This window comes from Apium graveolens, unplaced genomic scaffold, assembly GCF_009905375.1.
Source record: "Apium graveolens cultivar Ventura unplaced genomic scaffold, ASM990537v1 ctg7192, whole genome shotgun sequence".
Classification (NCBI taxonomy): Eukaryota; Viridiplantae; Streptophyta; class Magnoliopsida; order Apiales; family Apiaceae; genus Apium; species Apium graveolens.
Genome location: NW_027420115.1, coordinates 101,899 through 111,350, shown reverse-complemented (window position 1 = coordinate 111,350; position 9,452 = coordinate 101,899). Strand labels below are relative to the sequence as shown.

Here is a 9,452-nt window from a genome sequence, read left to right as displayed (position 1 = left end):
CTTTAGGTTAATTAGTGACTTCTCCCCCTCTTTTGAATAGTGTCTTCACCCACTTGAAGATTGTGTATACAAATTCCTGTTGTTAATTTGACTATGGGTTGATTCATTGTGCAAGGTATGGGTGGTGAAGAAGGTGACAAGTTCTTTAACCTAGAAGATTTGAATGCAGATTATGGTCGAAAGTACAGAAGAACGAAATAATTGAATCGTAACAAAGAGAATGTGGTTGTCGACTCTGTTGTTGCTGATCGTTGTGCTTTATCTTCTTCCACAGGTAAGGAGTACGACCACAAGTAAGTTAGTTGTTATTGAATACCTTTTCTTCGTATGTGTGAATATAAGTAAGACTTCTGTTTGTGTTTGTTCAGCACCCGTGTTAACAGGATCAATGACCAACGTTCATACTCCGTCAACCAAGACGAACCGATCACCTCTGTTCACCCCAGCAATAGTTAGTAATGGGAGCCAAAACAAAACACCTACAAGTACAGATTCTAATTCTTACAAAATTTAAACCACAAACATACTTAGGCTTATGTTCTGACTACCCATTGTTTTGTCTGTAATGCGGGTATGTTGACGGAATCCACGCCAAATATTGTTAGGTTGGTGGGAAAGAGGAGGAAACTTGGTGACTTGCCTAGGTCAGGCCACTTGAATGAAACAGCTGCAAGGACTGTTTATTTTCTTAATTTACTCTGTGTTTTTCTTGCAAAGCAACTGCTATTTTATGTTTATGAAACAATAATGCGTTTAATATTTGGTTGGTAGAATGTAGTAGTCCTATTGTTACTCCCCCGATCAAATAGTAGAGTAAACTACATGAATCCTCTTGAAGGTAGTCAGGACAGAACTCCTTTATCAGATGTAACAAATTCAGGTAGCGCCTCATTTTCTAGAAATATGTTGAGAGGTAAATATTAGATTCTAGCATTGTTAAGCTTTTGTCTGTCTATCCTTATGGTAACAGGAATAACTAAATAATAGTTGTTTTAATTATGAAACAGAGGAAACGCGATCAAACATTAATGATGTTTCCTTAAATGGACGTGAACCTTTGAACCGGAAAGGGAAGGAAAATTATCTTGGATTTGGTAGAGAATTATTTGCAGATGAGATTGTTAGTGATGATGAGGAAGAAAGTAATGACTTTAATGAAGGTGAAATGAATGTGATATTGCGTCTTTGTTATGTCTTACGTAATTATGATTTACCATTTAATATTTTCTTGCAAGTCCGAATGTAGTTGCTCCTTCATTTTTGTCTGATGATTCTGAAGGATCAGATTATGAAGCAAGTGATTGTGAATCAAGTGGTAAGAAAAACAAAGATGTACTCCTAAAAAAGTATCCACATTTAATTTTGTCAAACTAAAATAAAAAAATGCAGATGATGCAGATTGTCTTAGTTGGTCGCTTGATGGTGATGATGAAGTCATTGTTGATGGGATGAATTCGGATTGTAATTTGATGCAGAGCAGACGTGCACCGCGATGTGTCGTTCCTGAGGAGTATGCTTTTTTGGGTGGTCCTACGGCCATATGTTCGAAATGTCATGCTCGGATGTGGAAGGAAGAAAGGGTAAATAAAAATGTGACTAAAGGTTGTCCTATATTTTCTTTTTGTTGCATGAAAGGTGCTGTGAGATTGCCTCCAATCCCTCCTACCCCTGAGTATTTGCTGGATTTATACAACGACAAGAAAAGAGGTCTTACTTTTCATAGATTGATACGGCTCTACAATGCAATTTGTGCCTTTACTTCTACCGGTGGTAACATAGATCATTCAATTAACAATGGAAGGGCGCCTTATGTATACAGATTAAATGGTCAGAACCACAATGTTTTTGGATCTTTAATACCGAATGACAATGAAACCCCCAAATTTTGTCAACTTTACATTTATGACACCATTAACGAAGTTGATAATCGTCTTCGGTGGGTTAGTGTTCATGACCGAGAAAGTGTTGATAAAGAGGTTGTACGAGGTCTTATAATAATGTTAGATGAAACTAATTAATTGGTTGGTGAGTTTAGGCAGCAGCGTGATTTGTATGAAAATGATGAAATAGTTGAGCTGCAGATTACACTCAAAGTTATCAGATCTGAGAGTGGAAGAGAATGTCATATTTCTAGCACTGATGAAGTTGCTGGCATTATGGTTGGTGACACTGAAGAAATATGTGGCGACTATGATATAGTTGTTAATGAAAAAGGTAAAGGTTTAGTCCGTGTTTCTTATGTTCATCCGAAGTTGATGGCTTTACAGTACCCTTTACTCTTTCCACGTGGAGAAGATGGATTTCACCCTAAGATTAAATTTCAAAAGACTGCTGATAGTTCTTGCAAACCACGTGGCTTTTTGTCTCTGAAGAATTATTACTCATATACTTTCCAAATTAGAGAGTCTGATGGTAAGGTATATTTAGAAATTAATATATGTTTGTTTATGTTCCCCAGAAATAAATAATGAAAGTTGTATTGTTGGTTTGACTCAACGGCTAGGTGGAAGACTATTTCAACAGTATATGGTAGATGTTTTTTCTACCATTGAACAGACACGACTATGGTGGATCTGTACTCACCAAACTACTTACAGAATGAATTATACAGCAATATTTGTAGATCTGTTAGCAGAGGTGACGTGGACAGTTCAAATACCGGTAAAGGTATAGTTCTGCCAGCTGGCTACATTGGTTCGAAGCGATACATGCAACAAAATTTTCAAGATGCGCTGGCCGTATGCCGTTATATCGGACATCCTGACATATTCCTGACTATGACATGTAATTCTCTTTGGGATGAAATTCAGAAGATGATGGAGTATGTGCCTGGTTGCATTGCTTCAAACTGTCCTGACATCATATCAAGGGTGTTTAGGCTAAAACTTGATCAGTTAATGGTAAATATTAAGGACAAAAAATACTTTGGTGTTTGTATTGGAGGTAAGATTGTTTACCTGGACTTTCTTAGTTTAATTTTTAATTAGATTTTGTTTGCATATTGCCAATATAATCTAAATTTTCCCGTTTTGCAGTTATGTATGTCGTCGAGTTTCGGAAAAGAGGCCTTCCACATGTACATATGTTAATATGGCTTGATGCTGATTCAAAAAAACCTCAAGCAGAATGTGGATAATTTTGTATCCGCAGAAATCCCAGATCCTTTATTAGATCCGGTTGGTTAGGCAGCCGTAAAGGAATTTATGATCCACGGTCCATGTGGTTTGCAAAATGTAAAGTCTCCATGCATGAAAGATTTACGTTGCATACGTCATTTTCCGAAAAAGTAAGATATAAGCATACCCTTTTTTGTGTCATTTCAGAATCCAGTAAGTTACCCTAATACCTAAACTTTATAATAATTGAATGGTTTCAGGTACTGTGCTCGAACTACTTTTGATGACAGTGGCTTCCCAATGTATATGCAACGCAGGACAAACATTACTGTTGAAATAAGGAAGGCTGAGCTGGACAACCAGTGGGTAGTACCGTACAACCGGGATCTTTTAGTCAAGTATCAATGCCATATGAATGTGGAAATATGTTGTCATGCACGCAGTCTTAAGTATTTATTTAAATACTGTTTGAAAGGCCATGGTCGTCCTACGGTTCATGTCCAGAGAAAGAGAAAAAGGCAATCGAATGACACTGATGAGGGGTGAATAGATGAGATAAATGCATATTTTGATGGGAGATATTTATGCGGTGCTGAATCAGCCTATAGGATATTTGGCTTCCCTATCCATCATAGAAGTATATATATTGAGAGACTTCAATTTCACTTACCAGGTGACAAAAACTGCACCTTCCGTGCCAATGAAGCGCTATGGAAAGTTGCTGCCAGGGAGAAGAACAAGTTCAGTAAACTGGAAGCCTTTTTTATTTAAACTCTGTTGATGTTAATGCACGGAAGTACACTTATGATGAAATCCCACGGTTCTATGTGTGGAATGATGGTGAGAGGAAATGGACCATGAGGAAGCGTGGGTTTCAGATAGGTAGATTATGTTATGTGTATCACAGTACGGGTGAGCCTTGGTTTCTTCGTTTATTGCTTATGAAGGTACGTGGTGCCACCTCCTTTGAGTCTTTACGCACCGTTAATGGAGTATGTTACAGTACATTTCGTGATGCCTGTAAAGAGTATGGTTTACTTGACGATGATAAAGAATGACATGACGTGTTGACTCAAGCTTCTGCAGGTGGATTACCTCCCTAGGTTCGACAACTTTTTGTCCATATTATTGTCAATTGTAAAGTCACTGATTTGAAGACTTTATGGAGTACACATTGGAAGAGCATGGTTGATAACATTTTACTCAAACGACATCAAAGTTGTCCAAATACCTTATTCACTCTTAATGACATGCAACTGCAGTTCTATGCTTTAGGAGGTATGACACCTTTTTACATTACAGTGTAGGACAAATTTTAAAATTTTTGTGGGCTGGAAATGCAGTCCATTAATTGTTCATCATTTTTTCTATAATTGGGTGAATGCTGTTAAATAGTTTTAGATATCAAATATTGCAGAAATAGATGAGTTGCTCTGGTCAGTTGGTAAATCCTTGAAGAAATTTGATCAGTTGCCTCAACCTCCTCGCAGCTATTTGAACAATGGAATAAACAATTTGATAATTGAAGAGACAAGCTATGACACCAGGAAGATGGAGTATGAAACTGCCAAGCTACTACAGGACTGTACAGAGGAGTAGAGGAAAATATATGATGCAATAATACAATCTATTGACACTAACGTTGGAGGGATTTTCTTCGTTTATGTTAGTGGGGGTTGTGGAAAGACATTCTTATGGAGAACTCTTATATGTAAGTTACGTTCACAAGTTAAAATTGTGCTTCCAGTTGCTTCTTCAGGGATTGCTGCCACATTAATGCCCGGTGGTTGGACTGCGCACTCCAGATTTAAAATTCCAATAGTTCTTGATGAATGTTCAACATGTAATATTGCCCATGATTCAGATGTTGCGCAACTCATAAAGCAGACACAACTAATAATATGGGACGAGGTGCCTATGCAGCACATATACGCATTTGAATGCCTAGACCGATCGTTGAAGGATATCATGAAAGATGTTGATCCAAAACGTTATGCCATGCCGTTTGGCGGTATTACCGTAGTTCTGGGTGGTGATTTCCGTCAAATCCTCCCAGTAATTACGTATGGAGATCGTGCTGATATTGTAGATGCCTGTATCACTAGGTCACGGCTGTGGTCCATTTGCCAAGTATTCTTGCTGACAGAAAACATGCGCTTGAAACAAGGTGAGAGTGATAGTGAAAGTGAAGAGCTTAAAAAGTTTACAAAATGGGTACTTGACATTGGTAATGGCCAGGTCAGTCCACCTCGAGTCTGCAATTTCCCGGTCACTGAAAATCAAATTTTGATTCCGTCTCAGTTCTGTGACGTACAAAGTGAAAACACAGTTGATAACATGATTCATAGCATGTATCCTAATTTTGCTCACAAAGGGCACAGTACACAGTACTTGAGCGAGAGAGCTATTTTGACCCCTACCAACCAGACTATGGGCCACCTCAATTCGCTTATTGTAGACAAGCTCCCCGGAGAATCTGTGTCCTATTTTAGTGTTGATGCTGCAGAGGAATTTGGTGGGACAAATGAGGATCTGAATGAAGCCTTCCCAATAGAGTATTTGAACTCCTTAAATGTAGTTGGGATGCCACCTCATGATCTGAAACTGAAGGTTGGGGCTGTTGTTAGGCTAATGCGTAATTTGAACCAAACCCTAGGTTTGTGAAATGGTACAAGGATGATTGTGACCAAATGCCTGAGATTCTGTGTGGAGTGTGAAGTAATCTGTAGTACGTTTGTTGGTTCGAAGCATTTCATTCCACGTATGGAGCTTTCTCCCTCAGATACAAAGATGCCATTCAAATTGGTACGGAAACAAATGCCTTTACAGATTTGCTATGCCATGACAATCAACAAATCTCAAGGTCAATCCCTGAAGACAGTTGGGCTATACTTACCTAAGTCAGTGTTCAGTCATGGATAGTACTATGTTGCTATTAGTCGAGTAACCTCACCCACTGGCCTCACTATATTTGTTGATGATGAGTCTGGTGCAGCTACAAATATCACCCAGAACGTTGTGTACAAAGAAGTTTTTTACGGCCTTTCAGAAGCTTAGTTTGTTTGAATTTATAAATGTGTAAGAATACATTATTGTTATTAAGTAATTATGTAAATCTGATTATGGGAAAATGTTTTTCCGTGTTAAATACTTTGCTCTTAACCATTATATATTATAAATTATGTTACAGATTGGTAGTAGTTTATTCTTCTATAAATGTATTCTGAATTGTTTCATCTTACATGTAACATAATAAAGAAGAATTACGCCTATGACCGTAGAAATAGGTGAAGAAAGGGGGTATAATTAAAATGTGAATAGTTGATCAAACGTAACAAACTTCAAAAGTACAAATAAGTACCGAATTAAAGTACAAATAACCTTCATGCCAGATTGGAAGTGCAATTAAGTAAGGATTACAACTCTGAATGTGTAGTTATTTTGGTACATGAATCGTAGTCTGTTGCCTGCAATAAAGTTATTGTCGTAGGTGAAATCGTTCCAGCACAATCCAAATCGGCATGTTTTCCTCTTTTGCTGAACAGCGACATACCAAGTACCATCTCCAAATAGAAGTCTGATGAGAGTAAATTTGGTCCATGGTCAAAATACTTGGAGCATGTGTCTTGGGAAATACTATATGGAAGATAAAAAAAAGTTAAGGGGACAAGTACGAATTAAGCATGATCAAATTTTTACAAGGACTGGGTACAGGTAATCTTACCACTCCGTGTCCTCTTTGATCAACATGTGACGGCAACATAGTTACTGTGAAGGAAAGGGTATTTTCTTCTTCACCAAAATATACTTCTGGATTTGCTTGGGTGGCTTCTGAAACGGCATGAAATTTTACAATTACTTATGTAACTATAACAAGTCATTAACCCATCAATTGAAATGTACCTTCGTCCACATTTCCCTGAGCCGCATCATGCAAAATCCCAGGTATTTTACTTCCTCCCGATGATATCTCATTAACCAATCCTGGAATACAAATAATTAGTTATAATATTGCATACATCCCAACGATCACCCGCACAAAATATACACATACGTATGAAACTATAACAAGTCATTAAGGCATCAATTCAAAGGTACCTTCCTCGACATTTGCCTCGGTCGTATCATGCAAAATCACGGGTAATTGACTTCCTCCTGATGAAATGTGATTAACCAATCCTGGAATCAAAATAATTACTATTAATTATGCATACAGGCCAACAAACATCCTACCTAAATGGACAGAGTACTGTTGTACCTGTTGTTTGGCCTGGCGATCTCTCCAAATGAGCATCTATTATAAAGCAAACAAAATTGGTTATTCCGTATGGTTCTTTGGTAATATACTACATACTGAAATGAAAAATACCTGAAGAATCTGAATCTGACGTAGACATATCAGTAACCTCAAAACACAGTCTTTTCCCCAGCTCTTTCAAAGACACTTTAGCGGGTGCAGAATGAAGAATATCCATACAATTTGTGCTAAATATTATTAAGTATAGACTTGATGGACCAACACAATCGAAGAAAATCCAAAAACTCTCCCTCACAGAATAATTGTTGAAAACTTCATCCAAATCGAACAAACTTTTATTGTGCTCAGAGAACTTAGCAATGTACTGCCACCCGTCACCAAACGACAGCCTAACTTTGTCACCCAGTATTGAACCATAAGTGTCTATAAACTTTGATGGTAATTCCTATATAGTACAAATATAGATGTGAAGAACATAAATGTATTAGCCACTCCCTAAAATTGTTACAACAAATGTAAGTTATGCAATTACGTTACCAGATTCCCGTCATGCAACATGTCATGACTAACCATTTTAAAACATTTTTTGGCTGAAATTCCACTTCCATGAACTGCCCAGGAAGAATACAACATGGTTAACAATTTTGTCATATACAGTTAAAGTTTTTTGAGGTCTGATAAAGATCTGCAAATATACCTTCAGTTTTTGATTCATTGTCATTATCATTGTCAATGATACTTATATTCAACCTCTGTGAATGCTCTGTACGCGAAAACACACAAACATCCCCTTCTTTCAAGTTCACATATTCACAAAATTTTGTCCACTCTTTGTTAAAGAGCAAATTCCCATTCTCCCATTTCAAGTTTATAATCCAAGTACTTTTGTTCAGGCATAACTGAACCCAGGTCATTTGTTCATGTACATTTAATCGGGCGATTACATCATTGGGTAGCACCTAACCAATATAGAATTAAAATTGAACTTAATAGTAGAAATAGCAAGCGGAACTGACATTCGATTGAGAAAAATGTAACCTGAGTGTAAGCGTTTTGTTGAAGGTGTTCTCCCTCAATGTAAACTCTGTCACTTAGGCGGCTGTCACCCATTGCATTGTAGAAGAACCTTGCTGCCAGTTTCTCAATTTCGGTCGGACTAAAAATTTTTCGATCACGTCCTGTACCGCACACTTTATGATACTGACTAGGCCTTAGTGGGTAATCAATCTCCACCGTATTACTATTAAATATTTGAATATGAAAATGTCCATGGTCTTTGTAATCAAGAAGGAAGACACTGTATGGTTTGATTGCATAGAAATCCATAATTTTTCCAACATTTCCTATGCATGCATTGGCACTATCCAACGAACATTGCCATGCATCACCATTTCTAACCTGGAGATACACTGTTCCGGTCAATTCATTTCCCACAATTTTTACAAACTCTCAAAGGCTGAATCGGGAAAATATAAATAGATTAATTGTACTGACTAAGCAAATTCAAATAGAACTGAAGTACGAGTACAAGCCTTAATATAAGGATTTGTGATCATAAAGTAGGAAACAACATACCAGCTCTCCTTTGTTATATGCTTCTACAAATAGTACATAGCAATTGCATTCCTTTCATTCTGAATAACACACTCTTCCTGCGTCAGTACATATATGTCTAATAGTTTAATTGATCATATATATTGCACACATGAACAAATAGTGAAGATTGAAGAAAAGAACTTCTTACCTTTAACAATGCGCAATGAGCCGTTCAGAACCTAAGAAACCCCTTTCTCAGTTTGTGGAAGTTACTGGACAACCCCTTTCCTCGGCTCTCCCCCTGCCTGTTCAATAACTGCAACTTGCAACTGCAATTGGGTTGTATGTGGTTCAGTTCAACTTTTTTTAATTAAAATGTAGAGGTCTTTTATAACTATAAATTATGTTATGCATTTATTGAATTTAACTAACCCATATATTCGGTCAAACATTATTTCAATTCTTTATCATATCGATTTGAAGGAGTATACAATTTTTTAACCAAAATACTAGATTCAAAAATTTTATTATTATAATATTGC

At 37.1% G+C, this 9,452-nt stretch overlaps 1 protein-coding gene across 1 annotated transcript; it reads left to right on the top strand.

The window, feature by feature from the left end:
• The first annotated feature begins 1,628 nt into the window (after positions 1-1,628).
• On the top strand, positions 1,629-5,780 carry LOC141703913 (uncharacterized). The gene is made up of 11 exons (XM_074507302.1): positions 1,629-1,936; positions 2,036-2,412; positions 2,557-2,943; positions 3,036-3,076; positions 3,186-3,286; positions 3,377-3,482; positions 3,790-3,861; positions 3,914-4,063; positions 4,379-4,394; positions 4,534-4,701; positions 4,864-5,780. Exons 1-11 carry the CDS (start codon positions 1,629-1,631, stop codon positions 5,778-5,780), a joined length of 2,643 nt encoding a protein of 880 aa, XP_074363403.1.
• The last annotated feature ends 3,672 nt before the right edge of the window (positions 5,781-9,452 follow it).

Bases quoted from the DNA above. Each gene is read 5' to 3' on its own strand.
- LOC141703913 (XM_074507302.1), top strand. From the start codon at position 1,629: ATGAAAGGTGCTGTGAGATTGCCTCCAATCCCTCCTACCCCTGAGTAT. The intron at 1,937-2,035 runs GTGGGTTAGTGT...TGGTGAGTTTAG, and splicing joins GAAGTTGATAATCGTCTTCG to GCAGCAGCGTGATTTGTATG. The intron at 2,944-3,035 runs GTAAGATTGTTT...CCCGTTTTGCAG, and splicing joins CTTTGGTGTTTGTATTGGAG to TTATGTATGTCGTCGAGTTT.